This window comes from Rutilus rutilus (assembly GCF_951802725.1).
Source record: "Rutilus rutilus genome assembly, chromosome: 20".
Classification (NCBI taxonomy): domain Eukaryota; kingdom Metazoa; phylum Chordata; class Actinopteri; order Cypriniformes; family Leuciscidae; genus Rutilus; species Rutilus rutilus.
Genome location: NC_140225.1, coordinates 12,427,099 through 12,447,396, shown reverse-complemented (window position 1 = coordinate 12,447,396; position 20,298 = coordinate 12,427,099). Strand labels below are relative to the sequence as shown.

The 20,298-nt window shown below is 36.1% G+C and overlaps 1 protein-coding gene across 9 annotated transcripts in view; it reads right to left on the bottom strand.

The window, feature by feature from the left end:
• Nucleotides 1-3,275: 3,275 nt before the first annotated feature.
• The window catches only part of ldb3a (LIM domain binding 3a), a 41,660-nt gene continuing 24,637 nt past the window's right edge, over nucleotides 3,276-20,298 (bottom strand). For 3 of the 9 annotated variants that reach the window (XM_084391040.1, XM_084391038.1, XM_084391039.1), the window contains 8 exons: nucleotides 19,896-19,919; nucleotides 9,643-9,699; nucleotides 6,390-6,580; nucleotides 5,932-6,292; nucleotides 4,826-5,006; nucleotides 4,603-4,723; nucleotides 4,399-4,514; nucleotides 3,276-4,317 (listed from right to left, as the gene is read on the bottom strand). In XM_084391040.1, coding sequence (XP_084247166.1) covers nucleotides 4,228-4,317; nucleotides 4,399-4,514; nucleotides 4,603-4,723; nucleotides 4,826-5,006; nucleotides 5,932-6,292; nucleotides 6,390-6,580; nucleotides 9,643-9,699; nucleotides 19,896-19,919 — 1,141 coding nt within the window. In that variant the 3' untranslated portion in view covers nucleotides 3,276-4,227. Of the gene's footprint in view, nucleotides 4,318-4,398; nucleotides 4,515-4,602; nucleotides 4,724-4,825; nucleotides 5,007-5,931; nucleotides 6,293-6,389; nucleotides 6,581-9,642; nucleotides 9,700-11,626; nucleotides 11,771-18,759; nucleotides 18,797-18,912; nucleotides 19,080-19,895; nucleotides 19,920-20,298 lie in introns of all 9 variants that reach the window. The other 6 variants (XM_084391042.1, XM_084391041.1, XM_084391043.1 and 3 more) reach the window with 3 other exon arrangements.

Here is a 20,298-nt window from a genome sequence, read left to right as displayed (position 1 = left end):
TCAGCATAACAATTAACCACTCATTAACATTCAAAGAAAGACGGAACAAATAATTGCTCTAACAGTTCGAGTAAATAAGCATCACAACCATGCCGTTGCAAAAGTGTTTGACTTTCATTTATCTGTGGAACATAAATTAAGATGTGACTTGATACAATTATTTTTTATTGTATGGAAAAAAGATTCAGTGAAAGTGAATGGGGTCTCCGGTCTCCGCTCCCTAATGGTCTGCGTAACATCTTCAGAAACTCCTACAGGTTTAGAATGACATGAGGGTGAGTAAATTATTTCATTTTTCAATGAACTCTTTTACACAACCTGGTTCTGTTCTCATCAGCACAGAGCTCACAGAATTTGACCAATATTATTTTTTGGAGAGGAGATTTTCAATCAAGCTGTGGAATGCACAGATGTCTGTCTGGCATGTATATACAACGAGCCTTTAGCTTTAATTTTATCAAATAAATCCACTTTCCTCAGACTAAGCCTCTCTCCTCCAGGCCTCTCGAAACAGACTGCTTCACAGGCAGTTACCATCTGTTTTTTGACCTCCTCGAGAAGGTAAAGGAGCTGAACAGACCCCCTTCCCCCCGGTAACGTTACCCATAAATTAAAAGCAGCTTTTGTATTGAGCGGGCTAGAAGTACAGCCACAAGAAAGAGCAAAATCTGAAAGAAAGGGAGAACAGACTGTACAGTAAAACGAGGACATTTAAATGTAATAAATGTCCACCCACAGATGCAGACATAAATAAAACTTAAAAGCAGCTTTTTGTATTGAGAGGCGGATACGTGACCAGACCAGCCTGAAGTTAAAAACAATCCATGAAAAAGAAATATAAAAAATATAAAGTAAACGATGTTGTTGTATAGTGAAAAAAGCATACAAAACTTGTAAAACAGTTACCATAATGAAGAATAAATTAATATTTAGAGGCAACGCACAGCTGTCAGATTATTAGGGGAGTTGTTGCTAGCATTACGCGACTATCGCGTTAATAACTTTTTCAACAGACTTTTACAGTGACAGTTTTTCTTCAAACAATAATAATGGTATTTTAAACATATAATAAACCGTAAAATTACGAGGATACTGTATTGTTTTGAGAAAAGGCAGTTCTGGTTGTTAGTTAAACGAGTAAATTTAAACGTATTTTGCCTTGCTAACAGCGATAGCTCACTAGCTATCGTTCAACTCGCCGCACTCTTGAGATAATTTACCAACAAAATAATTTAATAAACCCGTAAAGCCGTTTCTCTTTAAGCCTTGTACATTTGTGTACTGTGTAGTGAAAAAAAAAAAACTGTAACACGCCACGACAGTCGCTTTTGCCTAAATAAATCGAAAAATGGAAAGTGGAAAATGGAAAATTCAACGCAACAAACTTTCGTGAGGCAGCGTTAGCTTAGCCAAGCTAACACTTTCCATTTCACTTACCGAAAAGATTCTTCAGTAAATCGTATTTTCGTGTACTCCGTCGATTTAACGAGCTCTCGGCACTCGAACAATTCAGAGGGTCTGTTGTAGTAGTGGTCGTGGTCGACTATCACTGAGGTCCGTCAAGGGTCTGGCACTGACCATCATCGTAGAGTGTTCCGCACTCACTGATTCCACGCAGTCAGCGGACAGCAGCTCACGGTCACGGCAGAGCGCGCGCTGATTGACCGACTCCGTAGCGCCACCTGGCGACTGAAACTAAACAGTGGCGACGAACATGTAATGTAATTGATGCTATCCATTTTAACTACCTGCAGTACATTTTCATGTACGTTAGATAAAACATTTAACCCGCAGTTTTTAAAGATAGAAACCATATTAGTTCATTTTTAATTAACACATAAATGATTAACATTATCCTTACACTTTTTTGTGTGCCATTTGTGTATTCTATACAATGCATAAATCCTTTAAAAGACAGTTTTAAACATAATTTCATTTGATAGAGTGCAAGTTAAACAGGATGATTATGATTTAGATCTAAATAAAACAAATAATGAACAATTAGGCTGTCCAGTCTGCAGTACAGTTTTATTTAATCATACATAGAGAAAAGTGCCCATCAAATTTTGTGTTGTGAGCTATTTTCAGTTTATAAAGCAACTTAATATTTTTAGTCATGATTAACATGTCAGTGAAGATACAGGTGGATTTTTTTTTTTTTTTACATTTAAATGTAATGGCATTGAAATAAGTACAAAGTAAGGCTGTTTCCACAACATAATTTCAGAATACAAAAAAAGAGAACACCATTAGTAGTACTAGTTAGTTTATCATCTTATCTTGAAAAACACACCCATAAAGTACTACATAAAGTAAATGAGTATTCCATAGAGCCACATCTCAGTTTGAAATCTCATACAAACATTGTATTATTCAACAGAAGACTGCATTAAAGACAGTTGTGAACACATGAGTGTCACGTATAACATATTGTATATGGTTCTTAATTGTTTTTCTTATTGCAGTAACACTGCAAATGTATTAAATTATGGATCACTCTTTTTTTCTCCCTGTAATTCCCAAGTGAACAGCAGATATAGCAGATGACAAATAGTGATAATACATTGTGTGTAACATGACTGCTTTACATTCAATAGAGTTATATTCAAAATATCTGTTCTTGAAAAAGGCTAAAAAGATACCCACTCCTGAACCCAACACTGCTACAAATGTAATTTTAAATAACTTACTAATGTTGTGTAAAAAAGAAGCTAACAATTTATTCAATTTAAGAGAGGCAATTATGACATGCAAAACCATTGTTTGTGTTAATATTCAAAACAAAAAACAAGCCAAAATCAAAAGTAGCCCTCAGAACACATCTTAACTGAGGTGGGTTAGGTTAACTTAGATTAATATATGGCAGTGAAAATATACTGACACAATCTTAAAATATGTCTAAATAAAAACTATCTTGTTCAAGTGAATTGTATGCATAAAAATGTTCAATATCACCCAGCATTTAGGAAAACATAAGTGTCTGCAATTGCAATCTCAGAATTTGACCTTTATGTTCTTTAATAGGCATGTGGCATGAAACAAAAACTGTCCTGTAACCCTACAGTTGCACGTCAGAGTTGGCTGGCATCTACCCACAGAGAAAAAAAAGAACAAAGTCTCAGGTACCACATTCGTTATTCATTTTAAGTAACAAATTAATTAACTTTAATCCTCTGTGTATGTGGCTCTGTTTTGATAATTCAGTTATTTATTAAATTATATTAAATTAAATTAAGAATCCCCCATTCTTGGCAAAGAAAACAAGTAAATTATTTGCAGAGATTATGTAAATATTGAGGTTTTGCACGCAATACATACCCGAAAAAAACATCATAGGTGAAAAGGCCAAACAAGAATAGTTTAAAATACTCTGTTAAATTAAACAGCACATACTGTGAGGGAAGCAACTGATGAATTCACATAAATTCTGTGTTACCTTTTCAGATGCCCTGCATGCAGCATTTTCTTAAAATTTGTTGATGAAAACATTATGACAACATAATGCTAATGCTGACATCACAAATTCATGAATTAACTCCCTTGCATGCTTTCACACACACACACTAAAAACACAAATAAACAAAATTAGTAAAACATAAATCACCCATTCAGCATTGAAAAGACTGCACAACAACATACGGTCTCAATCTATTAAACATCTTATTTTGATCAATTTGCAAGTCGGGGATCTTTAGACCATTTAAGTCATACACATTTAAGTTTACTTCAGAGTTTAAGGCATAATAGAATGCATAGACTTTTTTTTCAGGCTGTTTCTGGTTTATAAATTATACATATGCAGGCAATCTTCAACATCCGCTAATAACCTATTCATTTCAAAACAAGGTTTTAGTCATTAAAAGCATAAAAATTGTATGTTGAATAAATTCACTAAATCAAAAAAGTGAAAATGTTGGATCTCTTAAATTAATGTATGTATGCAAATGTATCGAGCTATAATAAAAGAATAAAAGAATGACCTAAAATAACCAATACTCTATGTGCACATTGGATTTGGATTTGGAAAAAATGTCAAAACACCTAGTTTATGTATCATTCAGTCATCGCTTATATGCTGTTTAATAAATGATGTACTGTGTGTCTTTATATTAGTTTTTGTGTCATTTGGATTGGCACCAATGTCTTGCCATAAAACCACAAATGCAGATGTAACATTAATTGCATTTAGTTCCTTCATTGACAGCTTCTGATGCACTGTTGAAGCATCTACACATTGATGGCATGTGCATGTTTCTTGCATAAGGGCTTGTCCTTCTTGGAGTAGAAAGGTTGTCCTTCCAGGTTCACGTGGCACACCTAAATGTCGAGACAGAAACGTGTCATAATTCCTTAGTGTTGAATTATTTATAAACCAAATGGGTGCTATAACAAACCTACCGCACAAACAAAGCAGGTATCATGCCATGTGTGGCCAAGAGCTTCAATAAATTTGTCTCCTGCCTCAACTGGGAAGTCACAGCCATGGCACTTTGTGCTGAAGAGTGCGATATAATCTGGTGACAGAAACAATTAGTGAAGAATATTGTAGTGTGGGCTGTAAATGTACACATTTGTGTTAGACATAGGCGGTGGCTCCCATACCTTTCTCGCAATACGGCTCACCATCCTCCATATGGAAGAGGCTGTTTCCAAAGGGCTTTCCACAAGCCGCGCACACAAAGCAAGTGGTGTGCCAGGTCTGCCGCAGTGCATGCATCACTTCCTATTGAGCAGATGTTGAGGGGATTAACTGACAGTACCTGTGAAGAGTGTTTACAATCATGTCTGTGCATGTTTGTGCAATGTTAATAGGTTTTCGACGTACTCCCATGATCTTGGTGTTGCAGCGGGCACAGGTAGGTGCAAAGAACTCCCCATAGCAGTTCTCACAGTAAACATTATTCTGCTCCTCCACAAAGCTGACATCAGCCAGAGATGTGTGGCAATAATGGCAGTTGAACTCCTCTGGATGCCAGGAACGACCCAATGCCACCAGGAATGGTCCCCTGAGGAGTCAAAAAACACTGCGGCATCAGGGCTCATGAAAAAAATTCCTTGGATATTCACATTTCGCTTTGTTGGATATTAACATTGTCATTTTTTAATTAAGAAAGTACTGAACATCTCAAATTACACTACCGTTCAAAAGGTCGGTAACATTTTTAAATATTTTTGAAAGAATTATCTTTTGCTCACCAAGGCTGCAATTATTTACATAGAAATACAGTAAAAACAGTAATGTTTGTTGTTTTTTATTCCAATATATTTTAAAAAGTACTTTATTCTTGTGAAGACAAAGCTACATTTTCAGCATCATTACTCCAGTCTTCAGTGTCACATGATCCTTCAGAAATCCTTCTAATATGCTGATTTGCTGCTCAAGAAACATTTCAATGCTGAAAACAGTTGTGCCGCTTAATATTTTTGTGCATTTATTTGAAAAAAATTAAACAATGTAAAACTCTTCACTTCTGATTTAAGTCATTCTTGCTCAAATAAAGTATTAATTTCTGTACAAAAAAAATAACATAAAAATTCTTACGGACCCAAACTTTGTACGGTAGTGTATATATTGTGTTTCATAGCATTCTGTGACGAAAAATTACGATTTAAACTTTTTTGGAATAATACAAGGGGCAAAAAAGTGTCACCACAACTCAGGAAGTAGAAAAGCTAATATAAACATTCAATTTGGAAATGTTAAATATTAAAATGCTTATTTCTCCTTTGTTTAGATTAACATAATTTTATTTATTTAATAATTAAAATTAATTAATTAATTAAAAATTCAATTCAATTAAATGATTTTTATATTTTAAGATTGAACACCTGGGTTTGTGATAGAATAAATAAAAAAACATACACAAAACAAAATGCATTTAAAAATAAGTCAAATGAAAAAAAAAATTAAAAGTAAAAAGAAATCCATACCTGATGATGTTGTTGCATGATCCACACAGAGGTGTTCTGTTGCTGGCTGCAAACCGCTCTGCTCTTTGAGCGACTCCGCGAGCCACAGGCGGGAAGGCAGCGGGGCTGAACGGAGCAGGGGAAGGGTTGAATGCAGCAGGAGCGGGACCAGGGCCGGGGTTGGGGATGTAGGCTGGTGGTGGTGGTGCCGCCTGAGGAAGAGGCTGCACTTTGATATTTGTGGTGGTGGTGGGTTTGCTAGGGTCAAATTTCTGGGCAAAGTTGTCATCAGTAACCCAAGGAGGCCTGTTGGAAGACGCTGGAGCTGCGACAGGAGCAGGTGGAGGTGGAGCAGGTTTGTAAGCCATTGGAGGAGCTGGTGCTAAAAGATGCCCATGAATCAGTATTGCATGCATACAGTAAACCAAAGTTGGACACACACATACACTGAATATACAATCACATAATACAGTGATTACCTGGACCGGATGGATATGCTGTGGGCATAATGGTGGCAGTGGTGACCACTTTAGGTGGAGGTGGACCCACAGGGATCTGGATGGAGCTGTGCTGCATGGGTGATGGCTGCTGCATGGGTGATGGCTGCTGCATGGGTGATGGCTGCTGCATAGGTGGAGGCTGCTGCATAGGTGGAGGCTGGGCGTAAGGACTACAGAAGGACAGACCAGAAACTCAATAACATTTCAGTTCAAATGAGAAGCTACTCCACCTTTCTGCTTTTCCTAAACAATTTAAAACATTCACATTACACTTTCATCCAATGCCACATGCAGTGTATAACAGACATTTTGCGTTCTCTGGCAATCAAACCCAGGACCTTGACAATGCTCAACGGGACATATTATATTTAAATTATATATGGTAGCACTTTATTTTACAGTCCTGTTTCGCATGAACATACTATGTATGTACTTATTGTAGTAATGACACTAACTAGGTACTAACCCTGAACCTACCCCTAAACCTTAACTTAACCCATGTAGTTACCTTACACTACTCATTACTTTTGTGGTAAGAACACTGGAAGTACATTGAAAGTGCACATACTGTAAAATAAAGTGCAACCATTAATTATATTATTGGTATTTTGTGAAAAGCAACTACGCATTTACTACCCTTAATGCCCATATTTTTCCTCAATGAAATTAATTATATACAGTGAGGAAAATAAGTATTTGAACACCCTGCTATTTTGCAAGTTCTCCCACTTGGAAATCATGGAGGGGTCTGAAATTGTCATCGTAGGTGCATGTCCACTGTGAGAGACATAATCTAAAAAAAAAAATCCAGAAATCACAATATATGATTTTTTAACTATTTATTTGTATGATACAGCTGCAAATAAGTATTTGAACACCTGTCTATCAGCTAGAATTCTGACCCTCAAAGACCTGTTAGTCTGCCTTTAAAATGTCCACTTCCACTCCATTTATTATCCTAAATTAGAACTTTTTGGTCATAATTCCACTAAACATGTTTGGAGGAAGAAGAATGATGAGTACCATCCCAAGAACACCATCCCTACTGTGAAGCATGGGGGTGGTAGCATCATACTTTGGGGGTGTTTTTCTGCACATGGGACAGGGTGACTGCACTGTATTAAGGAGAGGATGACCGGGGGCCATGTATTGCGAGATTTTGGGGAACAACCTCCTTCCCTCAGTTAGAGCATTGAAGATGGGTCGAGGCTGGGTCTTCCAACATGACAATGACCCGAAGCACACAGCCAGGATAACCAAGGAGTGGCTCTGTAAGAAGCATATCAAGGTTCTGGCGTGGCCTAGCCAGTCTCCAGACCTAAACCCAATAGAGAATCTTTGGAGGGAGCTCAAACTCCGTGTTTCTCAGCGACAGCCCAGAAACCTGACTGATCTAGAGAAGATCTGTGTGGAGGAGTGGGCCAAAATCCCTCCTGCAGTGTGTGCAAACCTGGTGAAAAACTACAGGAAACGTTTGACCTCTGTAATTGCAAACAAAGGCTACTGTACCAAATATTAACATTGATTTTCTCAGGTGTTCAAATACTTATTTGCAGCTGTATCATACAAATAAATAGTTAAAAAATTATACATTGTGATTTCTGGATTTTTTTTTTTTGATTATGTCTCTCACAGTGGACATGCACCTACGATGACAATTTCAGACCCCTCCATGATTTCTAAGTGGGAGAACTTGCAAAATAGCAGGGTGTTCAAATACTTATTTTCCTCACTTTACATTACATTCATTTAAACATACTGTGTAGTTCTTTTGCAAATTGTAACTTTTTGACTAATAATCACGTAAAGATTTTTTAAACTACACTACTGCACAAAAGTTTGGGGTCAGTATTTTTGTTTTAATAGAAATGAATGCTTTAATTCAGCAAGGATGCATTAATAGATAAAAAATATCAGTAATGACTTTTACAAACACTCAAAAAGTATCATTTTCTCTGAATCATAAAAATATTGTTGTCTGGAACACTGTGAGCCTGGAGACGGAAGTGTACACTGAATTTTTAAAAGCTTAACTTAAAGATATGTTATAAAATGAATAGTGCTCATAAATGGCTGTTAAGATAGTATTCTTAACTGAAAGTGGAGACGTGAACACAGAAACATAATTTAGTACGTCACAACTTAACAAGCGGCTAATAAGAAATGTTTCTTGAGCACCAAATCAGCATATTAGATTGATTTCTAAATCAACTAAAGACTGGATTAAACCTGTTGAAAATTTTGCTTTGATGTCACAAGAATAAATTACATTTTGAAACATATCAAAATGTAAAAAAAAAATTAATAATATTTCACAATATTACCGTTTTTGCTGTATTCTTTATCAGATAAATGCAGCTTTAGGGAGCATAAAAGATAAAAACCTGCCTGCAATTATTTATTTTTGTTACAAACATCACAAAAAATGTAGATTATGATGTCTTTTGCACTAAAGTTGCAAGTTTTACCACGACACATTACCCATTAAGTTGTCATAAGCTCTTCCTAAGGTTTTCCATTTGTACAGTATGTATATACAGTATATTAGCTGTTTTTAAAATCTATAGTCACCTAAAAATATCTGCAAATTGAAAAAGAGTAGTATAGCCTTCAGCAACTTTAATTGTCCACAGGCTTAATTGAGTTTGGATGCATATTCAGTTCTTGGAGACTTTACAGCTAAAGACGCCAAAGATGTCTGACCACATGATCCATCACATTCACATTTGCGAGTGTCTTACCTTGTTGCATCCCTTCATAACAATTTGAATGCAAAAGTTGGAGTTATTTTAACAGAGCAGCACTAACCACTCTTAAAAATAAAGGTTCTTTATTGGCATTGATGGTTCCACGAAGAACCTTTAACATCCAAAGACCTTTCCATCGTACTAAAGATTCTTCGTAGTGGAAAAATGTTCTTCAGATTATTAAAATGTTATCCACGCCAAGAAAAATGGTTCATTTTTTTGATTGAGCAAAATGTCATTGTTTTGCGCAAAATGACCAGGTTACAGAAGTCCCTCCACTCATATACATAAAGATACATATTAAGAAATGGTTATAACATGAAAAGTTAAAGAAAAATACCCCAAGCATAAGTATTATCCTTTGAGTCAGCAGTCAAGCAGTAAGGGAGAAAAGATGTGTTATTGCACATGTTACAGGCCATACTGACACTGGGAGGGGGAAAGAACTCTTGCTGGTTGAATGCAGAGCTGGACCACAGTAGTACCTGGAGATGGAGGTTTGGTACTGAGAAGTGTAACCCATAGAGGTCTGCAAGCTGAAGCTATAGTGTAACAAAGAGAAAAATGGTGGAGAGTCAAACTTATCATGCCTACATTAAACCTGAGAGGCCATGTGCACTCATATCTGTACGACTGCCAGACTGATCCAAATATCGCATGTTTTTATGTCTATATGAAGAAGAAAAAAACACAAACAGGATCAGATACTTTGGTTTTCCAAATCAAATGCATATGGACATTAATTGAATATGCAATTACCCTTTAAAGAACTATGATGTGCATTCTGTTTTTGTTTTGTCTAAATAAAACAGTAGTACACTATGAGTGCAGCACAGTACGAGTGAATATGGCAGCAAATAGACCATGAACAAATCATCTTAGATGCAGACACACACAAAACAGAAAATAAACGTGCATTCAAAGCAAAGACACTATGTACCAACAACTACTAAAATAAGGCCCACTTTAACACAAGATTCATATATTTTAGGACTGAGTGTGACAGAGGACCTGAACATTAATAATCTTTGTCACCTCCCGTAGTAGGAGACAAGTGAAAGATAGTCTAAATCTGAATTAACAAGATATCAGACAGATATCTTGAAAGTAAGAAGTTTACTCCAGTCTGCATGCAATAAACGTAAGACTGCTGGATCAGTGTTAGCAATAGATACATGCAAAGAGAGTGCAGATTCTGCCATGTCCTAAAAATAAACTTACTTAAGAACAAACATGAGCATTAGTTGACATGGTACAAAGGACCATGGGACATGGGTTTCAATACCAGATATGGAAATTTACACTTAGGTCTCAAAATGACTTACTCCTTGGTATAAAAGATGAAATTAAATCTCTAGAAATAAATTTAATATTTTAATATACTAACATTTTAATATTAAATATAATAAATAAATTGTGCTGAAAATGGGTTCTACTGTATTTCTGGACTTGACAAGGACATGTTAGAGATTTATAAACATGTCTTGCAAAAGCAAATAAAATGCTTGAGGCATGCATTAAAGCATCTAGTTTAGCAGCACAAATGTGGTACTCTTTAAAGAGGGTACATAGAAGTGCTTATGTGATCTTAAGCTTAAAAAGGTAGTTCATGGAAGTATAGGAAAGATTTTATTTGGGTCAAGTCCTGGTGTTGAACTCGTAAAAGCAAAAGCTCAAAAGAAATAATCTACCTCGCAATGACAACATGGATCAAATCAAATGTGAGTTACTCGCTTCCTTAGGTTAGGGGGAAGAGTATTAGTAGTAATAAGCAGTAGCAAAGGAAGCAGCTGCAACATGAAATTGAGTTAAGACAGAGAAGATCATTATTGATTATAACATTAATATGACTGGAGGATTGGCTTTGCTTTGAATCTCCAGGATCAATTGACTTTGTCCTACAATCTCTCAAATGTTATAGGCTAAAATCTAATAGCAATAACATCTATCACATGTCTCCACTAATAGAAGTTAATTAACATTGGAATAACTCGTTAATGCTACTGTATGTACCTGCAAGTCATCAAAACAGAAATAAATAACCCCCCAAAAATATATATAAAAAAATCAAAACTTAACATAAACATAAATATACATACACTACAAATGTTTGAGGTCGGTATAGGATTTTTTACGTTTTGGAAAAATCAAGGCTGCATTTATTTGATCAAAAACACAGCTACTACCGAGAAATATTATTACAATATTTTCTAAGAAAAAATGTAAACCATAATGTAGAAATAATTGTGCTGCTTAACAGTTTTGTGGAAACAGTGGTAGGCCTACTTTTTTCAGGATACTAATGAATAGAATTTGAAATAGAAATCTTTTGTAACATTTAAAAAAAAGAAAATTACACTGACCCCAAACTTTTGAACGGTATGCATTGCATGTATACATACCAATGTGGAATACAATAAACTAAGCAACGGTAAAGCAAGAAAGAAAATGCAACGCATGCAACTTTACCTGTTTACAGTGGTTTGCTCAGGAATCTCAGGCGCCTGATTGACTATCTGCGGCTCCAAAAGGAGCTCATTGGGCGAAGCAGCGATAGTAGGTGCACATATAGATGCAATGCTGGTGGAAACTGGAGCATGCTCAGCAGGAGTACTAGATACAAGGTTAGGTTGCAGTGATGTCAGAAACTGATGTCAGGCTGAAGCCATAAACACAGACAGCAGCCATGCTCAGGCCGTGTATGTATTTATGCCTTAATTTGAAAGTAAAATTTTTTCATAAGCAGCTGCTTCATTCTCATGCATAGAACATTTTTGAATACAATGCAAGGATGTCCATCATGGGGGGCAGGGAATGTTAATTGCTCTCTTCTCATTAGACTATTCTTATCTATTTTTTCATTGAAGGATGTCTCGGCAGCAGAGACAACTGTAAGTGCTATTCTAGGATGAATTAAATGAATCCAGACATTAAGGCTACAATCAATTACGTGCTCGATCAGGGACAATGAACTGCAGATGGCAGGACCTCACCATTTTAAAGTGACGTAGAGTATAAAGGTTATGTAAACCCTCTTAGTCTGTCCATAAAACACAATTAAGTGGTTAGAGAGCAGTAGATTAGTGATAAATGATACTCCCCTGTGATCCAAGCAAAGAAAAGTGCATTATTCACAAATAAACATTTCTTTAATCATTTGGCATCCCCTATACATAATCAAACAGAATAAATGAAGAAGATATATTGGTGTTGGAGCCGCCCAGGCAGGAGAGAGAAGAAAAGAGGCAAGCATCTATCAGCAGCAGGCCTGGTGGTGGACCGATGATGACTGACCCCCTTCACACACTCCGCAAACATCCTTTCTGACCATCTCTCTATTACTCATGCAGTTTATGTTGAAACTGCCCACCGGGAGGGGCAGAGGGAAAAGATTAAATAAAGAGAGCATTTAAAGCTGAAGTGCGTTTAATTTTATTTCATTTCATTCCATCTTAATATGTACCTATAAGTAAGTCATTCCTGATGATCGACACTGCATTTACTTGAGCATCCCGACCAGGCAAAGCAGCAAAATTGGCTTAACCAACACAATCTCATGAGAAAACTATTTATTGAAGTGGTGATTTTGTAAGAGCTCATGCGATGTGATTCGTACAGAAATGTACATTTTTTAAATAAAAACTCAAGCCTAAAGATCCACCCCTAAACCTAACCGGTTTAGGAGCATAAGCAGATCATACTAAAATATGTACAAAAACATAAAATAGTTATGAAATGCTATGAGTGTGTTAGCTTAACCAGCGGTGTGCGTTAATTGCGGGACCGTTCTGGAAAGCCATTTAAAAGCAGTTGTAACACTGACAATTCTAATTTGAGAATTTCATGAAATTCAGAAATAACACACTTCAGCTTTAATATCATTCTGTGTATTATACTGAATTATGGTGATGGAACAGAGAGAAAGGTCTGTAAATGTTGGTTGCAGACATTTATGAAGCCTTCATGAAGATTGAAACACTTTCTGTGGTGAACGTGTGCGTATTGAGTCCCTTTCTGTTATTTTGAGGTGTACATTGTGAGAAAAGCATGTATGTGTGTGAATTTGAGGGGCTTTGGGGAAGGTGTGCTGTGGCAGAAAGCAAACACAGATTAGCATTTATAGCAAGCTGTGAGAGACTGAAATTAGAGAAATTATTTGAAAAAATCTGAAGTGTATAAACAAAAAAGTATAACTCGGGAAATGTTGATTACATTACTCTTTCTTACTCTCTCATGTCTCTCTTACTGCCTAATCTCTCTCTCCCTCTCTCTCTCTCTCACACACGCACACACACACACAAACATTTATAGGTCATAATGTCCTAACACTGTATTCCTCAACTGGCTATGCTGTCAAACTGAGACTTTTTAGTTATATTAGCAAAATCTTGAATCTCAGCAAATATTCAGAGATCAATGAAATACAGATCACAGAAGCAGACAATGCCTTCAGATTGAGGGGTTGTAATTGAAACACGTACTAAACTACTTGCAAACAAGTAAATGGCTAATTCATGGAACAGGACCGGAGAGCAAAGAGAGTCAAGACAGGCAGAGGGTAATTCGACAAGATACTGCAGTGCCATCTTCTGGCATTTTACGCTTGACACATAGTTTGGACATAGGGAAAGAGTGTTCTCATCCTAAGAGCAGGTTAGTGCAACACAGTCTCATGAAAAGCAGCCTAACATGTATACTATCACTGTTCTTCTCTTTACATTCACACATGCAAATTAGCATGAACAAAATTGGCATAGTAGGGGGTTGCGAAGATGGTCTGAATGAATACTGAATGAAATATGACGTTCATGCAATAATAACATCCACACATGGAGGAACTGTAATGCTTTGGATGTTGGATATAGGTTCAATTTATCCAACCCATGCAGTATTAAGTATCTGTTTCCAAATGTATAACTGTTTTGAGGAAAATATTAAGTTTTGTTGTTAAAGAAATCTATTAACACAAAATACAGAAAATGACTGAGAATCGAGTTATTGAAAAGACTTATCTTGGGTTTTTGAAAGCTTTAAATAAATGACAATTTAGCTGCATTCATCTACTTACAATCATTCATGACAGGAAACAACCATTATGAGATTGGTTAAAAACACCAAACCAGTCCTTCGGGATTCAGGGGAGGATTTCTAACAAGATAATAGAGAATATCTCTAAATGAATAAATTAGTAAAACAGGTTGTTAAATACTAATAAAGTAAAGCACACTGAATGATTGCAACACACAACATAAGAAGATACAGACAAGTACAGCAGAACAACAACAAACATACATTTCAAGATTCACACAAAGCTGCTTGGACCATAAATGGCACTACAGACAAGATATTAGCATGACGGAAAAGAGAAATTTGTCACAAAACACAAAAATTGGAAAATATGGTGGCACTCTGCTGACTTGACATTTCAATATTTAAAAACTACAATAATAATGATAATAATAGTCTGTATAAATTATTTAACATATTATTGATAAAAGTGTGTGAAACATTTCCAATTATAGTGTTGTTATTGTATTTATTAACTAAAACCTTTCAAATTCGCTTTAATTATTTGAAATAAAGCTATAATGATACAGTATATAAATTATTATTATATTAATCTAATAAAAAATAGATAAAAAAAACAACATCTACATTAGTCCAGATTCGTTTCAAAACATTCCCCCATCCACACTAGTGTTTAAGCGTTTTCCAAAAGTTGCTCATCAGCACTAAAACGTCTGAAAATGCTGAAATCACCTTACTCTGTATGCGTAAAACATAATAAAAGCTCATGAGATGATACAGAGAGAGCACATGTAATAAATTTATCACGCTATTCTTCTGGCACAATCATTTTATCAGTAAAATATCCCACCACTCACTGTTGCGTCTAGGGCGCACTCAAAATTGTATAGTCTAAAACGCAATTGTCATGTTTTGCCACAGGAAAGCACTTGCGGTCTATATTTCTCTTTAGCAACACTATGAACGTAAATAGCACGGCACAACAATGTCAGTATAACCATTGATATCTATGGTTACAACAAATAAAACTATACCGTTATCGTCTCTGTGTAAACTACAAAAATGCGAATTTGTGAAAACGGTGACGTCATGCGCATGCGTATTACGTGTTCAGTCTATAGGCGCATAGTTTTTTTTTTACAAAGTGACATCGCCAACAACTGGACTAGCATGAATAATACAGCGTTTTTAGTCATTTTTGCAGATCTGTGTGAACAGGGATTGTTTTGACAACACTGTCTTCCGTACGCGAAAAACCCAAAGGAAAAACTTTTATGTTTTTAGTACATCGCTGTCATGTAAACATACCCTCAGTGTGGACAAGGTCTTAGAAAATCTGAAGAAATGTTGCCATGGCAACTAACTGAAATAAAATAGGTTTAAGTTGAAGTATTAAAATGACTGAAATAAAAAATAAAATTCTAAATATTACTACATACCATAATAGAAAGTAAACAATACTAAAACAACACTGCAATTACCCAAATACTAATAAAGTGGAAAACTTGATAAGACATATTAAAGACAAAACTATTGGCAGAATGAGCAAAACAAACATACAACTTAACGAACAGCAGGCAACAGCACTGCAGTGATGTGTATTGAAATAAGCGAAAGTGCTTATCTGTTTTTGTTTCAGTCAAGTTGAGGAGAGTCTGATGAAATATTGGAGACTGAAAATATGGGGAAAATGACAGCACAACATACAAAAGAGCTGACTGATGCAACATATGTCTGTGCAACCTAGCATGACATGTTCATCTGTACATGAAGGCAGAGATCTGAATAAATAAGAAAAGGATGAAGAGTGGGGTAGGGGCCAGCCACCCAGGGCCACAAGCACTCCAGTGCAGTCACACAGTCTTCCCAGCATGCACTGCATGCAAGTGGGAGGCTCAGAAGTGAAGTAATCCAGTAGTGAGATGATATGAGAGAAGGGCATGGTTAGCAGAAACATTTTTCTATTCTTAAAACAATTTAGCGCAAACCAGCTCACAGCAGAGATAACACCATTTCCCTATGTGACAACCAGACAGGCAGAATTACCTGGAGGAAAAGTCCTGGTTTATTGACTCTCTCTACTCACAGACATTGACTTCCATCCTGCTCAACCGCTTGAAGTTCTGATGGCTTCATGTGCCTTCGCTCATCTTCCAGACACAGAGCTCGTCCCTTTAGTCACCACTGATCTAGCTAAAGATTATCACACTTCCTACAGAAATAACCTTACACAGACATACCATAAAGTCTTACTAACAGCCTCATTTTCTCGATAAAGCGAAACCACTGGATTCTAAAATAGTGATCTGTCAGATTTACAACATTGACTAGATTGACATCTTTATCACCCAAAACCCCTAGGTAGTCTAATATTTAACCACAGGCTTAAGTACTAAATGTCTGACAAGTTTCAGAACATCAAAAAAAAAAAAAAAAAAAAAAAAAAAAGGATAATACTGTTGGTGATTCAAAGTTTGGTCTAAAGCTAAAGCTTTTGCTGTCTGTCAGAAGATAAGATAAGAAATGACATCTTAAAATAAAACTGACTGCATGTGTAAAAGATCTTCTTAACAAACCTTACATAATCACTGAAATGCTATCCCAGTATCAAAGGGTTAGATTCTTGGATCTACATAGAAAAAGATAACATGACAAATTGTCTAATCCAGTGGTTTTCAACTGTTTTTTACTCAAAGGCGCCCCATTGTCTAACATTATATTCGAAGGCCTCTAATATTATACCTCTGGTATTTCGGCTCTAATTATGACAACACTGCTTGCTTTCAAAGCTAGCTTTTTTATTTTTATTTTTTGTAATTTTGTGATTCCAGAAAATTCAAGGTTTTGATTCTGAATGTTGTTCAATAAAGCAATATTTATTGAAGGTAATAATACATAATTTCAGTTTACATTTAGTTTTTTTAGATAGATAGATGGATTTAAATCTCTTGAATCCATGTGTACTCTCATACCCAGATAAAATCCCATTTCCAAAAAGCCTTTCCACATGATTAGAGTTCATAACATTTCTTTTATTTGATGGATTTGAAGGACTTGTGTACAGATGCAATGATGTTCTCAACAACCATCAATATGTAATCAAACAATCCGATACAAGTGAGAGAAGTTAAATAGTGGCAACATTCTCTTGAAAATTCCTAAATCTTTCCTAGTGAACAAATAGCTTGAAAGTGATGAGCCAAACAACATAACTGACTTTCAACTTCATCTTTTCTGCTTTCATCTCACATGCTTTGACTTTCCTCTTACTCAAGCACTGCAGTCTGTCTATGCCACCTGTCTAACTCTCTCTATCTTACAGCGTTTTACTGAGGCACATTAAGTATTTGTGCCGACAGGCCATGGTGCCAGTTTTTCAGTTTAGCGAAACGAGGGCCTTTGGCTTCAGATTCAAACATTTCCCTGTGACATCAAGACATATATACAGGAAAAAAAAGAGGAAGGAAAGGGAGAAAAGAGAGGGTGGAAAAATGGGTTAGGGAATATGGCCTTCACTCCCCTGCCCAATTTTTGTGGCTGCTTAAGGTGTTGTAAAATTTACATGTACCCTCTAAATGTTTTGCATTCAGTCAAATACTAGAGGTCACATTTTGCTTTGCATTGTGTCAGAAGTGTAATGACATTGTGAAATAAATGAGAGCTAAAGATATGAAGAATGAAGCTTGATGTAAATACAACAGACCAGAGGTGTAAAGTATTTAAGTAATTGACTGTACTTCATTACTAAAGTATTACTATTTGGAATTGGTACTTTTTTGCTAAAACTAAATACTTTAATCATAAAATTATACATTTTAGAATTTGATTTTAAAAAGATCTTCACGATTCAAAATACATATCATAACTATGTGTGCAATTGCAAAAATCATAATTGTAATTGCAAACAGGATTCCCAAACACTCCAATTGCCCTTCCAATTTTAATTTAATTACTTAATTAAAAGGTTTTTCAAGTTTATTCTTCAATTTCTTCAATATCTAGTAAAAAAAAAAAGGTTTGTTGTCTTTTTGAGGTGGATTAATTTTCTAAGAGGATAATCTTTTGGTTATGCGCTAAGTAATTCACATCCTTCCTGGCTACAAATAATATAACTGGGCTATATTATTTGTACATCCAATTTGAAAGATTGGATATAAGTTTACGAAGACAGGGTTGACAAATAATTTCTAAAGGTAATTTTTTTTTTTTTTACATTTTGATACTTAAGCACAATTAAAATGTGAAAACTTTACACTCAAGTATGTTTTCAGATATTTTGACATTTCAGTAGCCAAGCATTACCAAATAACAATTTCATTAACAAAAAGTAACTGTAATTTTTACACCCCTGATACAGACAACTATAAATACATCGAGCTGTATTAGATTGATGCATCTAATGTGTGCGGATCAAGTTCAGCACAGAGAGTGGTGTTCGATTATGGGGGTTTGGTTGGGGGGGTTCTGATCATATGTCAGCTTTTCAAAAAGCCTTTCAGGTTTTAAGAGGCAGAGGGCTGGGTTTCAGCACAGGTCAAATATGTGGCCACCAGATGCTGCTGCTAGATGCCTACCTTGATTTTCTCAGAGCTTCCTCATCAGGGTCTTGCACTGCAGAAGAGTAAAGACAAGGAGAGAACATGTCAGACTCTACACAACACAACACAACAAATCAAAATCTATATCAAAATAAAAGGAAAGTGACAAAAACAGGCAGGCAGACTCACTGTATTCAGTTCCAGTAATGTGGGCGAGGTGGCGGAAGGACTTGGACTGCAGCTGGGCGGCTCTTTTAGTCCATTCAGATGGCCCCAGGTCATTGTTTTCATTGGGAATGACGGCCTGATACACTGGGGAAGCACTGTCTATAACATGGTCTTTAACTGGCAGATTACTGCAACCACAGAAAAAGCCGGTCTTGTGAAACACACACTTTCTTTTCAGTATGACAGGGAACATCAGCAAAATAATTTTCATGTATAACGACATTAAATGCATTTTTTTGTGGTATTTTTTTTTATTAAAATTGGATGTAAATTTACCTATTCTGACTAATTTACTGCCATTATCACAAATTTACGATGTACTGTATAACATAGTCTGTTAACACTGATTTTTTTATATTAAGATTGATAAATATGCAGAATACTTCATAAATGTGCTAATAAAGAGAAGCATGGGCAATGTGGCCAGAAGCTTGCTTATCACACATTATATCTCTTACCCAGAAGAATGACAGAGCAGAGCATTCAGAAATCTGTTTGTTGCCATCTAAAACTCAATCGCTGACTGATTTCCTGTTACCACATTAGCAGACCCTCTTGTAAACCTCACCATTTAAACACGTTTTCACCAAAAACAGTCAAAGTCACCTAGCAGCAAGATTAAGGGTTTCAGAGGAACATTTGAATGGTTAAGAACCAAAGAAATGGAACTGAAAGGTGCGGTCTAAACAAAAATTAGTATGTGATGTCATCGTTGCATTAGGCTAAATAAAAAGGCAAAATCCAGCTATTTCAAAAGTTACAGGACAGACTCTGCTCATGAATACCAGGTGCATTTCAGAAGTCAAGATGCTCCAAATCAATCAAAGGGAGGTTAGAGGAAGAGATGAGAGAGAAATAGATAATGTGGTGATCAGGCATGCAATGCGCAAGGGAGGAGACGAAAAGAGAGTGCTCATATCAAACAGATGGATCAGGCTACTTACGATAGCGGAGAGTCAATTTCATTGCTGCCAGGCAGGGCCATTGAGATTGGACACATGTAGAGGGGGGACAGGGTACATGATGTACAGTGTGATGGATAGAGGAAGCGGTGGATGAAAGGATGGATGGTCGGGAATGGAGTGAGAAAGGGAAAATTAGATAAAGCTTCTACGCTATGCATTAGAGAAGGCTTCTGACACGAGACCGAAAGCCTAATCTCTCATTTTCATGATTTCAAACCATACAAAGACCATAAAACATCAAAATACTGGCAGCAACAAACACAGAAATATGTAGATCACGGCTAAAACTAATTCCCAGTGGATATACAGAAGAAAAAAAGTGCACAACTCATAGTACAGATTACCAAAATTACCAAAAAAAACCCCAAAACTCTTATGCTCA